Below are 13,321 nucleotides of genomic sequence, written 5' to 3' on the forward strand. Positions count from 1 at the left end.
GCACTTGCGTGGGAGACCGGAAGAAGCACCTAGCTCCTGGCTTCGGAGAGCTCAGCTCTGGCCATTGCGGCCAATTGGGGAGTGAACCAGCAGAAGGAAGACCTCTCTCTATCTCTGCCTCTCCTCTCTATGTGTAACTCTGACCTTCAAATAAATGAATAAATAAATTTAAAAATAAAAAGAAAGTTAATTATGGTATTACTTTAGTAGCTGAAAACTAGAAAATCACCTAAACATTTAGTGGTATAAGTTTGTTAAATAATTTCTACACATCCATTTATATGATAGAATAGCACACAGTCCTTAAAAATTACAACTAGGGGCCGATGCTATGGTACAGCGGGCTAAGCTGCTGCCTGCAACACCAGCATCCCATATCACAGCACCAGTTCAAGGCTCAACTGTTCCACTTCTGATTTAGCTTCCTGCTAGTGAGACTGGGAAAGCAGCAGCAGACAGTCAAAGCAAAGGCTGGGCTCCTGCCAACCACCTGGGAGATCCAGATGGAGTTCCAGGCTCCTCACTTCAGCTTGGCCCACTTATGGCTTTTGCAGATATTTGGGGAGTGAACCAGTGGATGAAAGATCACTCCCTCTCTGTCACTCTGCCTTTCAAATAAATAAAATAAATCCTTAAAAAAAAATAACAGACTAGATGTTTATTGATGTGTGGCAGATTATATTCCTGGACCCAATTCTTCATCCCTCCCTACATCTAGACCCTTCAGCACGTAAATCTGCAGTGCCGTTCTAGTTCAGATAAGATAAAATCTCTACCTCTGGACTCGCCAGGTGGAGTGTGTGTTTTGAACAGCAGAGAAACAGGGCAGGATAAAGACAGAGAAAGAGACAGACATGGCCCTTTCATTGGTTCAGTTCCCAAATACTTGCAACAGCCTCCAGGAGTCAGGGGCCAGGAATTCAACCCAGGTCTCTCTCATGTGGATGGCAGGGACCCAACTACTTGAGCCATCACCTGCCGTCTCCAGGTATACATTAGCAAGAAACTGAAATCAGGAGCGGAGCCAGGACTCTAGTTTAGGCACTCTCGTATGGGATGGGAGCGAATCAAGCAGCACCTTAACTGCTATGCCAAAACTCACTCCAGTGTTGGGTTTTGACTAATCAGATGCTAAAACATGTGACATAACCAGAAACTTAAAAGTGCCTGTCTGATTGGACTTGCTCACTGTTGTGCCTCTGCCATCCCTGTGAGACGATCAGCCTTAAGTTAGTCCCCTAGTCCAGGAGGATGACAGATATGTGGAACAGAGCCCAGCCTGGATCAGCCAACTCCAACCTGTCACTGATGCATGAATGAGCCCTGATGAAACCAGCCAGCTGACTGGTTTAGAGCAGGCCACCCCTGGCTGATGTACACACAAGCTAAATAAATGCTTGTTACTTTTTTAAGCCACTGAATTTAGGTGCAGTTTGTTAAAGAACATTTTTGTAGCATTAGCTAATTAATATACTATTTATTTTTATTTATTTATGACAGGCAGAGTTAGAAGTGAGAGAGAGACAGAGAGAAAGGTCTTCCTTTTTTTCCATTGGTTCACCCCCCAATAGCTTCTGCAGCCGGTGCGCTGCGCCAATCCGAAGCCAGGAGACAGGTGCTTCCTCCTGGTCTCCCATGTGGGTGCAGGGCCCAAGCATTTGGGCCATCCTCCACTGCCTTCCTGGGCCACAGCAGAGAGCTGGCCTGGAAGAGGAGCAACCGAGACAGGACCCAGCACCCCAACCGGGACTAGAATCTGGGGTGCCAGCGCCACAGGTGGAGGATTAGCCCAGTGAGCCACGGCGCCGGCCTATTAATATAATATTTAAAAATCTGGGTGAAATATAGAGGGAAAAATCTAAAAACACAAGGGGTCTTCAAAAGGTTTATGAAAAACATATATAATGAAAAAACTATGTATGGATTTCAAAAGAATTTTTACCCCATAATTTTTTTAAAAGTAGCATGGTTTAATGGGGTAGAGCATCTGTCAGAATGGATGGGCACCTTTCCAGACAGATCTGAGAGCGCAGTCATTCCGATGGCGGTAAAGCAAGGCTACAAACTTTAATGAAGAGAATACATCTGATAGGACAGGCAGGCATCTCAGCACAAAACTGAGAGCTGAGAACCTAAACTTTTAAAAATTTTTAAAGTTTACTTATTTTTATTATTTGAAAGGCAAAGAGACAAGGAGAAAGACACAGAGATCCTCCATCAGCTAGTTTATTTTCCAAATGCTCACAATAGCCAGGGCAGGGCCAGGCCAAAACCAGGAGCCTAGACCTGAATCTGGGTCTCCCACATGGGTAGCAGGGGCCCAAGTAGCTGGGCCATCTTCTGCTTCCCAGGGCATCAGCAAGGAGCTGGGCTGAAAGCAGAGCAGCCAGCACTCAAACTAGCACTCTGATACTGGACGCTAGTGCCACAGAGGGTGGCCTAACCTACTGCATAATGCTGGCTCCTAGACTTCTCTTTTAGCTTAATTTTCCACGCATGTTTTAAAGTACTCCCATATATGTGACAGATTGATAACATGTGTTTATTATCTCTCCTCCAAAAACCTCATTAAACAAACAGTAAGGGAGTTAACACTATATTAAACCAGAAAGAACCGAAGGCCATAGCAAAATTATTTTAACACAACAATGGAAAACATAAAATAAGTAAAAGAGGGATAAATAACTTAGCAATGTGGAAGAAATTAGTGCTCAGTGGCCAACCAAGTGGAATACAAATAAAACTCAGGCCAACTCATCCCTAAGAACATTTGAGAAATCCAACCCCTGGACATCAGGCATTATGGAAGGTGAGGGTATGGTTCAGAGATGGAAATCAAGCTGAATGTTTGTGTATAGACCAGTAAGAATCACAGACCTCATCCCAACTGGGTGCAGTCAGACGACGACTCACATATAACCCAACCCTCTAACATTCCATTCCAACTGCAGAAGACCACAGTTCTGGAGAACGTGAACTGAAAAGAGCACAGAGTCTAGGAGATACTAAAGCACAGTGAAGGGCTGGAGAGAAACATGGGCTAAAAGTAATGAAATTACGTGAAAGTCTACGGGTTGAAATCAGCCACCTTCCCAGTTCCTGTTCTCAAAGTCCAATAACCACTGGCATGTACTTTCCACGCCACCTCAGCCCAAAATCTCTGCTGCTAGACAGGAAACTGGAAGGCTCTTCTCTGGAGAAATATTTCAGAGGAAATAATTTCAGAGGAAAATAAAACCGACTGACAAAACATTTAAGGATGCTTCCAATAAAAAAAGCCAGCCCACTGCCTGATCTCCCTACAGTGAGAATGACCTAGCAACAAGCCTTGCTGTTGAAAGGGTAACATGTGAGCACCTCATTCTCAAATTAAAAACAGCCAGGATCATCACACATAACAGGAAGTCCTTCTATACAAACAAAAGAACCCAAAACAAAGGGGGTTGGGGGAAAAGGATCAGGAAGAAAAATTGTTTGAAACAGATGGAAACTGAAAAAATATATACTCAGAAACATAAGAGGGTATTATGACAAAATAAAAATAGGATGCTTCAAAGAAACAAAGATCAAGTAAGAATTTTAAATATTACAAATAAACTTAAAAATCTGGTAGGAGAGTTGGAAGATAAAAACAAGATAATATCCCAGCAAAAGACTAGGTAAAACTGACAGGGAAAAAAATCAGCAGAAAATAAAATATGCATATTTGATCAATCAAGAAAGTCCAACATCCAACAGACATACAAACAAGACAGAGAAAACATAAGGGAGAGAACCTGAAAAACAGAACAGGAATACCTTCGAGAACTAAATAAATTAAAAAAAAAAAAGACACACCATCATGGAGCCAGCACTGTTGCACAGCAGGTAAAGCTGCCGCCTGCAGTGCCGGCGTCCCATATGGGCGTTGGTTCAAGTCCCAGCTGCTCCACTTCCAATCCAGCTCCCTGCTAACGGCCTGGGAAAGCATTTAGAACATGGCCCAACTCTTTGGGCCCCTGAACCTGCGTGGGAGACCTGGAAGAGGCTCCTGCTCCTGGCTTCAAATTGGCGCAGCTCCAGCCGTTGTGGCCATCTAGGGAGTGAACCAGTGGATAGAAGATTTCTCTGTCTCTCTGACTCTCCTTTTCTCTCTGTGTAACTCAACTTTCAAATAAAATAAGTAAATCTTTAAAAAAAAAAAAAAAAAAAAAGAGAGAAAGAAAACTACTAGAGACAGTAATTCTGCACAAAAGAGCAGAAAAATCAATAAATGTCAGAAGTAATCCATCCAGGAAAGAAGGGGCACAACAAAGGAGAATTACAAAAAACAATCCAGTATGACAGCTTCGCACTAGGCCCAGAGAACAATGAGGACAGTAAACGATATGTGAGGGAGGTCTCTAGAAAAATAATGAACTCAACACAGACTATTTGATGTATTTACACATTATACGTTTTTTTTTGGCCAGTGCAGTGGCTCACAAGGCTAATCCTCTGCCTGTGGTGCCGGCACACCGGGTTCTAGTCCCGATTGGAGTGCCAGATTCTGTCCCAGTTGCTCCTCTTCCAGGCCAGCTCTCTGCTGTGGCCCAGGAAGGCAGTGGAGGATGGCCCAAGTGCTTGGGCTCTGCACCCACATGGGAGACCAGGAGGAAGCACCTGGCTCCTGGCTTCGGATCGGCACAGTGCGCCAGCCATAGCGGCCATTTGGGAGGTGAACCAACAGAGGGAAGACCTTTCTCTCTGTCTCTCTAACTCTGCCTGTCAAAAAAAAAAAAGTTTTTTTAAGACACTTGACAGATCTAGGAATAACTTGGGGGAAGAAAGAGCAAAAACAAAACAATAACCCACAAATAAACAATAAATCCCAGAAAAAAAGATCATATAAGAAATAAAAAGTAATCATAGTCAGTATCTTGCCTACCAGTCAATAATACACATAGTATCATAAAATACAGATTTCGAATCCTGACTGATATGTAACTACCACAAGAAAGGAAGGTAAGGAGGAAGTGGGGATATTGGTATAAAAGAGCTAAATATTTAATGCCCTTAATGGGAATGCAATAAGTAATGTCTACAAATCATAATTCATGAAATAGCAATATAAAGACTAAATTAGAAATACAGACACAAATATTAGCAAAAGTCAGAAGGTAGCTGTTTTGATGAAGTTAACCAAAGGTGGGAAGAGAGAAGCAGAAGATTGCTATTCTCATTATAAGCCTTCTAGAACCATTTTTAAAAACTATGTTAAACTATGTTAAAATTACTTAAGTGGTAGATGGTCAGGACATCTTAATTTGTTTTCTTCTGGTTTATCTAAATTTTTATTATTTTTACTACTTGGATAATTTTTAAAAATATTTTTAGATGTTGCATCAAAAAAAAAAAAAAAAAAAGGCTACAACATCAGGGACTGAGCTTCATCCTCCCCTTTAGAGCCTTACCTTTTATTGTAGTCAAAATGAAGAGAGCAATGAGGGTGTTGTTGATGGCACAGGTAGACTTGGCAACGCAAGACAAGACCGTGTAGGGATTTAAGAGATAGCTGGGGAAGAACACACATATTTAGCATTAGTAATCCTGGTCAACGGACCAGGGAGTCTCGCCACTACAGCCAGGAAGTACAAGAGGTTTACTAAAAGCATACTCAAAACACGACAACTCCTTAGAAATGAGTTCTCCCAAATCAAAGAGAATGGAGTGGGGACTGGGTTCAGTGAGTAAACGGTATTGAACACTGTCTATTCTGTGTCAAGTGGTATATGGAAACAATAGTGAAACGTCAGAGAGATTCTGTAAAGTGGCAATAATATCATCTTAGTTTTGCAGATGCGGACACTAAGACTTGGTGGTTAAGTTGCTTGCCAGAGGACTCACAAGATAGTAAACTGACTCAAAATCAGCTCTGGCTATACTGCCAATGTTTTTTCTACTGCTTCAGATTTCAAAAATAGCAAAAATCTGCCAATTCCCACAGCTGTCTCGGAAAGCTGTTTTCCCTCAGTCAAGAGTTTGGGCTCTGAAAAGAGCCACCTATAAAAGCAGATTGGATTTAGCTCTTTTGAGAGGCAAGCAGAATCCACTGAGCCACACCCCAAGGACTGAGTAAGTATTTTACTGAATTCAACAAGCCCGCTGCCATAGAACTTCACAGGACATGTTGACCTTCCACTGGGAGTAAAGCCAAAACCCTTGGTCTTCTCCTGAGGTAGCAAAGAATAGACTGAGAAAATGAATTTGATATACTTGTGGGTAGTGAAATCTTATATAGTCATAATGGATTACTATTTGTATTTATTTCAATACTGCTTCCACAAAGGATTTGAGGAAGGGAACAGATTTTAAAAATAGCAAAGTAAAAATAATCAAGAGCAGGGAAAATATAAATAAAAGGAGAAAGTAAAGGCAAGGAAAGAAGACCAAACAGATCTTCTACAGCACTGTAATAATCAGTTTCAAATCTGCTTCTGAGTTTCCCAGCAGACAAAGTGAAAAGGGAGACCAGTTACATAATTCTGATTATCAAATGGGAAGAAACATACCAGCATCTCAGAGAAAGATCAGAATTATTATTCACAAATAAATAACTTAAATCTAGTACCTCCCAGGACTGTAAGACTAGCAGTTCTAAAGCCAAAGGCCTAGAAATCGTTGAGTTTTTTTCAACAATTACAGATATGCTTGTTACACAATCTTTTAAGAAAAGGCTGTTACTATTACAAAACTACCCCCCAGGAAACATAAAAGTCCGTAATTAATTCATAATATTGCTAAACCTCAGCTCTTATTAAGGTAGCTTCTACCAGTATTTCTTAAATACAAAGATGTAAACTGATATCCCAAAATTGGTGGGGAAAAAAAGCCACTTATAAATAATGGTGATATTTAAGCAGCAGCTGCACTGACATTCATGTGAAAAAATAAAAAGGAAGGTCACATACAAGGCAGAAGGTTGAAAAAAAAACTCTCCTCATAGGGCCCCCTCTAATTCTGAAGTTTGAAGGGCATGTTTTTCCATGAGGAAACTTGTCTGTCTTGCTCACTAGGTATCCCTAGAAACTAACACATTTTAATATTCATTGTCTATCAGGTGACGGAACAATTACTCACATTCGCCTATCTCAGGAACAGAAACAGGAAAAACCTGAAAGAATTAAACTTATTGACAGCACTGGGTACTCCTAAAGAATTCTTTCATAATGCCTCAGTAAGTTCCACTCCTCCACACTGGCCACCCAGCTATGGATGGGTCTGTTTGCTACTTCTGTTTTCTGAACTACAAATGGAGGACTAAACTGTATGCCAATCATACAAGCTCCAAATAACAGCCACATAAAGAGTAGAATTTTATTCAATCTATATATTACAATGGAAGAACTTTTTTTTTTTAAGAAACACTGGTTACAAAGAGGCTGGAGACTAAGTCAGCACTGAGTCAAAAAGCATTTGTGAAGGGTTTGATTGTGCATGTCCCTGTGTGAGTCTTTGTCCCAACACAGACAGGATGGCTCTGTCTCTTTCGCTGGCTAGAACCCCAGTTGTGCAACTGAACTACAGCAAATACTTGATGACTAAGACTGCAAATCTCCAAAAATACAACAAACAACATGGGAAAGTCTCATCAGATTTTCCTCGCATTCATTGGCACTGAGCCCAGATATGCCAGGAAATACTTACAACAGGGCCACTTTCAGAGGGATGTAACGCATTTCCATAGGGGTCCGGATGAGCTCAGCCACATCTGGGGCATATTGGTCCAGTTCTAGGAGGAGTTTCTGCTTTTTAAACTGGAAAAAAAAGTGACAAAACATAAAACTTACTTCCCATTCCCTTTTGGATGCTGACATGTCCATGTGGTGGCCCACACAGCCCTGCCTAATCTGGCTGTACTCCATTCCAAGCTCATCTCACTCTTGCTCCCCCCACCTCCCACTTTCTAGGTTCCAGCACCATGAACATGCCAGCACACGCTCCTGCTCGCAGGCCTTTGCACCCAACCTGGAATAATCTCTTTCCCTGATTAACTCTCACACATTTTTTTTTTTTTTTTTTTTAATTTGAAAGGCAGAGTTACAGAGAGACAGAGGTAGAGAGAGAGATCTTCCATCCACTGGTTCACTCCTCAAATGGCCACAACAGCCAGAACTGAGCTGATCTGAAGCCAGGAGCCAGGATCTTCCTCCGAGCCTCCCACGTGGGTACAAGGGCCCAAGCACTTGGGCCATCTTCTGCTGCACTGGCAGGGAGCAGGATTGGAAGTCAAGCAGCTGGGACTCGAACCGGTGACCATATGGGGTGCCAGCACTGCAGGTTGTGGCTTTACCTGCTATATCACAGCACCGGCCCCTCACACATTGCTTAGGTCTCAATTAATCATCACTTTCTCAGGAAGGCACATTTTTCCTTATTCCCTCTGATTACACATTCTTCCATAGCACTGTTCACAGTTACAACTTTTCCATTTATTTGTGTAACTAATGCCTGCTTCCCTCACTAGACTACAAGTTCCATGAGGGCAGGAAGCATTTTCAAGCAAGGTGAATAATCATAAATGTCACACTATCTTGGGTGTTCTTCCTTCTCTTGTTTGAAGCCATGTTTTCCTTCCACAGAGGAAGGTGTAGAATGCCCACAGTGAAGAGAATGAGAGCTGAGGTGGCTGGACAGCTGGATGGTGGAGGGAGTTGGGTGGGGGGCAGGGCAGGGACGGAGGTTAGCTCTTGTCTTCCCCTGGTATGCCCCTACAAGTTCATCAGTATGCTCCTGAATGAAGAAAAGGCAGGCAACCTTACAGCAAGCATGTATCAGAAATCAGATGCAAAAAGCATCAGAACCCAAAATGGGTAGCCCTGCTGATTCAAAGATTAAAGAATCCTTTTTTTTTTTTTTTTTTTTGGACAGGCAGAGTTGACAGTAGAGGGAGACAGAGAGAAAGGATTTCCTTTTTGCCCTTGGTTCACCCTCCAATGGCCGCCACGGTAGGCGCGCTGCGGCCGGCGCACCGCGCTGTTCCAATGGCAGGAGCCAGGTGCCTCTCCTGGTCTCCCATGGGGTGCAGGGCCCAAGCACTTGGGCCATCCTCCACTGCACTCCCTGGCCACAGCAGAGAGCTGGCCTGGAAGAGGGGCAACCGGGACAGAATCCGGCGCCCTGACCAGGACTAGAACCGGTGTGCCGGCGCCGCAAGGCGGAGGATTAGCCTGTTAAGCCACGGCGCCGGCCAGATTAAAGAATCTTAGTATAAAATCAACCCTGCAGGGGCCAGTGCTGTGGTGCAGTGGGGTTAAGCCAACATCTGCAATGCCGGCATCCCATATAGGTACCAGTTTAATCCCAGCTGCTCTGTTTCTGATCCAGCTCCCTGCTAAAGTGCCTGGGAAAGCAGCAGAAGATGGCCCAAGTCCTTGGGCCCCTCCTCTCCAGTGGGAGACCTGCAGGAAGCTCCTGGCTTCTGGCTTTGGCGCAGCCCAGCCCTGGCCACCCATCTAGGGAGCAAACAAACGATGGAGGATTTCTGTCTCTCCTTTCTTTCTGATATTTTTCAAACAAATAAATAAATCTTAAAAAAAAATCACCCCAGCAGCCTACTAGAAAACAGAATATTTCTGAGGAACCAAAATAGTTAAACACTTGAGGCCAGTGCTATGGTGTAGTGGGTAAAGCCTCCACTCCATATGGGAGCTGGCTGGAGTCCCGGCTGCTCCACTTCCAATCCAGCTCTCTGTTATGGCCCAGGAAAGCAGTAGATGACCCAAGTCCTTGGGCCCCTGCACCTACGTGGGAGATCTGGAAGAAGTTCCTGGCTTTGGATCAGGCCAGCTCTGGCTACTGTGGCCATTTGGGGAGTGAACCAGTGGATGAAAGTCTCTCTGCCTCTGCCTCTCTGTAACTCTGCCTTTCAAATAAATAAATAAATCTTTTAAAAAATAGTTAAGCATTTAAGTATCTGTGTATGATTAAAGGTTTAATGATGAAAGGTCACAATAGAACATATGTTGCAATGTGCTATTTACATAAAGTTAAAAGTGAAATAGTACTGTATATTATTCAGAGCTGTTTACAAATGTAGTAAAAGGGCCATGTGTGTGGGAATGATAACCACTAAATTCAGAACAGTGCTTACTGGAGGGAGGATAAGAAGATAAAAGTATTAACAGAGACAACTGCATGTGTAATTTTTTTCAAGCTGAAAATAGTTTCACAAGTTTGTATTAATCTTCATTTTTGCATGTCTTAGGTATTTCAGAAAAAAATTTAGAAGAGCATCTTCCATTTCAAAAGAAAATCAAGAAGTCACCATAGGAATACAGGTAACCCCAGATTTCTTGCGTGGATTTAGTACAGACTTAGTGAGAAAACCTGAAATAAAAATTAAAACCTCCCTTTGGTTATTAGTCCACTCTTCACGAGTTGGCAGATTCCAAATTAAGTGGTGGGGATTATCATCAGTAAGATGGATGGTGCCACTCACAGCTGGGGCTGTTTAGTTAAAAGGACAAAATATAACTAAGGTGCTTTTATCAGAGAGAAGGGAGCTTACTGAGCAATCAAAGCACTTAGTGAGGACAGCTGCAGCGGTGGTAGGAGGAAGGAAGGAGGTTCCATGAGCTTAGAGATCTAAGTTCTGCAGAAAAAAGGAGGCCTCCTGGAGGGGGTGAGATCCACAAAGAAGGCTGTTAGAAGGAAACAGGGAGCCCATCCAGGGGCAGCCAGAGAGACAGGTGGGAACGCAAACCCCGTTCTCCGGGCTGGAAGGAAGCCAGCAGGGCTGCGCTGAGAGATGGCTGCAAGTGCCAGGGATGTGTAGACACTGGCAAAGGTGACACTGTGCCAGCAGTGGGAGAAAAGATCGTCCTTGTAATCACAATCTTCTCAGATGGTTTAAAACAGAAAGAGTGTACAGGAGGGAAAGGCAGTCAGGCTAGCAGTCCCCACATTCTCTTCTACCTCTTTCAGTCTCCTCAGTATGGCTGGCCTTAGAGGCCCAGCATCAGCAACCCTAAGCATAAGCAAAATCCCTTTAGACAACCTCCTTTGCTTCTAGCTAGAGATAGGTAAATGACTAAAATTCTAGGGAAATAAAAATTTCAATTATAAACACAGGCACACCAAGAAAACATTAGAAGGACAGCAATCAATGAGGTTAAAGAATATAGTTTAAGGGGCAGACGCTGTGGCGCACTGGGTTAATCCTCTGCCTCTGGCGCAGGCATCCCATATGGGTGCCAGTTTTAGTCCTGGCTGCTCCTCTTCCAGTCCAGCCCTCTGCTGTGGTCTGGGATAGCACCTGCGTTGGAGACCAGTGAGAAGCACCTGGCTCCTGGCTTCGGATCTGCGCAGCTCCGGTCGTTGCTGCCATTTGGGGATTGAACCAATGGAGGAAGACCTTTCTTTCTCTGTCTCACTGTCTGTAACTGTCAAATAAATAAATAAAATCTTTAAAAAAAAGGAATATAGTTAAATATATTTTTAAGTATTCAGCAATCTTGACAATGATAAAATTTAAGGCAATCACAGGAGAGGTTAAAAGTGACCTGAAGGGTGGTCACCTGGATGTGTTACCTCTGTGATATTAGCTTTACATAGATGGTATGCTTTTCCACATGCATATTTCAACAAAAATTTTAAGCTAAAAAAATCTGCAGAGTTGAGTCTTCCTTCTACCTACTCCCCTAAATGCCATCTCCTTGTTCCTTGGAAGATTTATTTTTGCAAATCTGAGATCTACAAATGGGTATAGACACAGCTTCAATCATTAGAAAAAGGCTTGCAAAATCATTTGGTAGTAAGTTGCAAATATCATGACACTTCATCCCTTATACTGTAGCATTTACAACTTCAAATAAAGACTGGTTTGGGGCCCAGCATTGTGGCACAGCACGTTAAGCCACTGCTTGTGACACCAGCATCCTATATGAGTACCAGCTCAAGTCCTAGCTTCTCCACTTCTGATCAGCTCCCTGCTAATGTGCCAGAGAAAGCAACAGAAGATGGCACAGGTGCTTGGGCCCCTACCACTCACATGGAAGTACCAGATGAAGCTCCAGGCTCCTGGCTTCAGCCTGGCTCAGCCCTGGCTGTTGCAGCCATTTGGGGAATAAACCAGCAGATACAAGATCTTTCTGTCTCTGCCAAACACTGCCTTTCAAATAAATAAATTAAATCTTTTCTTAATAAGATGTATTTATTTATTTGAGAGATAAAGAGTTACAGACAGAGAGAGGCAAGGACAGAAAGAAAGGTCTTCCATCCACTGGTTCACTCTCCAAATGGCCACAACAGCCAGAGCTGGGCGGATCCGAAACCAGGAACTTCTTCCAGGTCTCCCATGCAGGTGCAGGGAGCCAAGCACTTGGACAATCTTCCACTGCTTTCCCAGGCCATAAAGAGAGAGCTGGATTGGAAGAGGAGCAGCTGGGACACGAACTGCCACCCATATGGAATGCTGGCACTGCAGGCAGAGGCTACTATACCACAGTGCAAGCCTCACAAATTAAATCTTTAAAAAAAAAAAAAAAAAAAAAGTGGTTTCTTGAAGAAGAAAATAGCCACTGCCAGTTTATCTCTGAATCCCATTACAGCATTCACCTCAGCAACTACAATTTTCAAGTTATGCTTCATCAATTTAAGATGGTCACAGTCTCTAAAATACAGTCTTACTCCCATAGGAGAGAAAGAGAAGTCAAAGACCATGAGCACCAAGAACAGGTACTGATTCTCCCTCAAAATGACAAATGTACAGAAACATACAATTTTTCAGACCATTTCAAGGATTTTACAGACCCATTTGAGCCCTTAGTCTAGATATTTTAAAAATCTGAGATCTAAAGTTCTAGACTTTGTCAGCTTTGTTACTGATGACCAGTGCACAGAAAGCCATGCTGCTGTTTCTGGTTCTATAACTTGGTAACAGAAGTAAAAATGAACCACAGACAGATACCACTAATGAGATGCAGCTTCATCCTATCCTAGTCCAAAAACTCAACGGTTCCCAGACAACCAAGGAGGACTGCAGTTTTTTTTTTTTTTTTTTTGGTAACTACATGGATAGCACATGTGATTATTCTGTTAACTTTCTAAGAACTCAAGAAAAGGAGATTAGTTCTACTATGCAATTCCCTTGGCTTAAGACTAAAGTTTATATCAATACTTTCAACAGGCATTTAATATACATTAAATTTTCCAATTCTGGGGGCCTGTATTGTGCCATAATGGCATAAGCATACAATGCTGGCACCCCATAGTGGGCCCCTGCATCCATATAGGAGACACGGATGAAGTTCCTGGCTCTTGGCTCCTGTCTTCTGTCTGGCCCAGCTCCTGACACTGTGGT

The 13,321-nt window shown here is 43.0% G+C and overlaps 1 protein-coding gene across 1 annotated transcript in view; it reads right to left on the bottom strand.

Moving 5' to 3' along the window:
- The window catches only part of PIGU (phosphatidylinositol glycan anchor biosynthesis class U), a 120,026-nt gene that overhangs the window by 73,647 nt on the left and 33,058 nt on the right, over positions 1–13,321 (bottom strand). Inside the window, exons 5-6 of the mRNA XM_062204063.1 lie at positions 7,666–7,775; positions 5,433–5,533 (exon numbers count right to left, since the gene is read on the bottom strand). Of these exons, the coding sequence (XP_062060047.1) occupies positions 5,433–5,533; positions 7,666–7,775 (211 nt within the window). The remainder of the gene's footprint in view (positions 1–5,432; positions 5,534–7,665; positions 7,776–13,321) is intronic.

The sequence above is a fragment of the Lepus europaeus genome, chromosome 10 (genome assembly GCF_033115175.1).
Source record: "Lepus europaeus isolate LE1 chromosome 10, mLepTim1.pri, whole genome shotgun sequence".
Taxonomy (NCBI): Eukaryota; Metazoa; Chordata; class Mammalia; order Lagomorpha; family Leporidae; genus Lepus; species Lepus europaeus.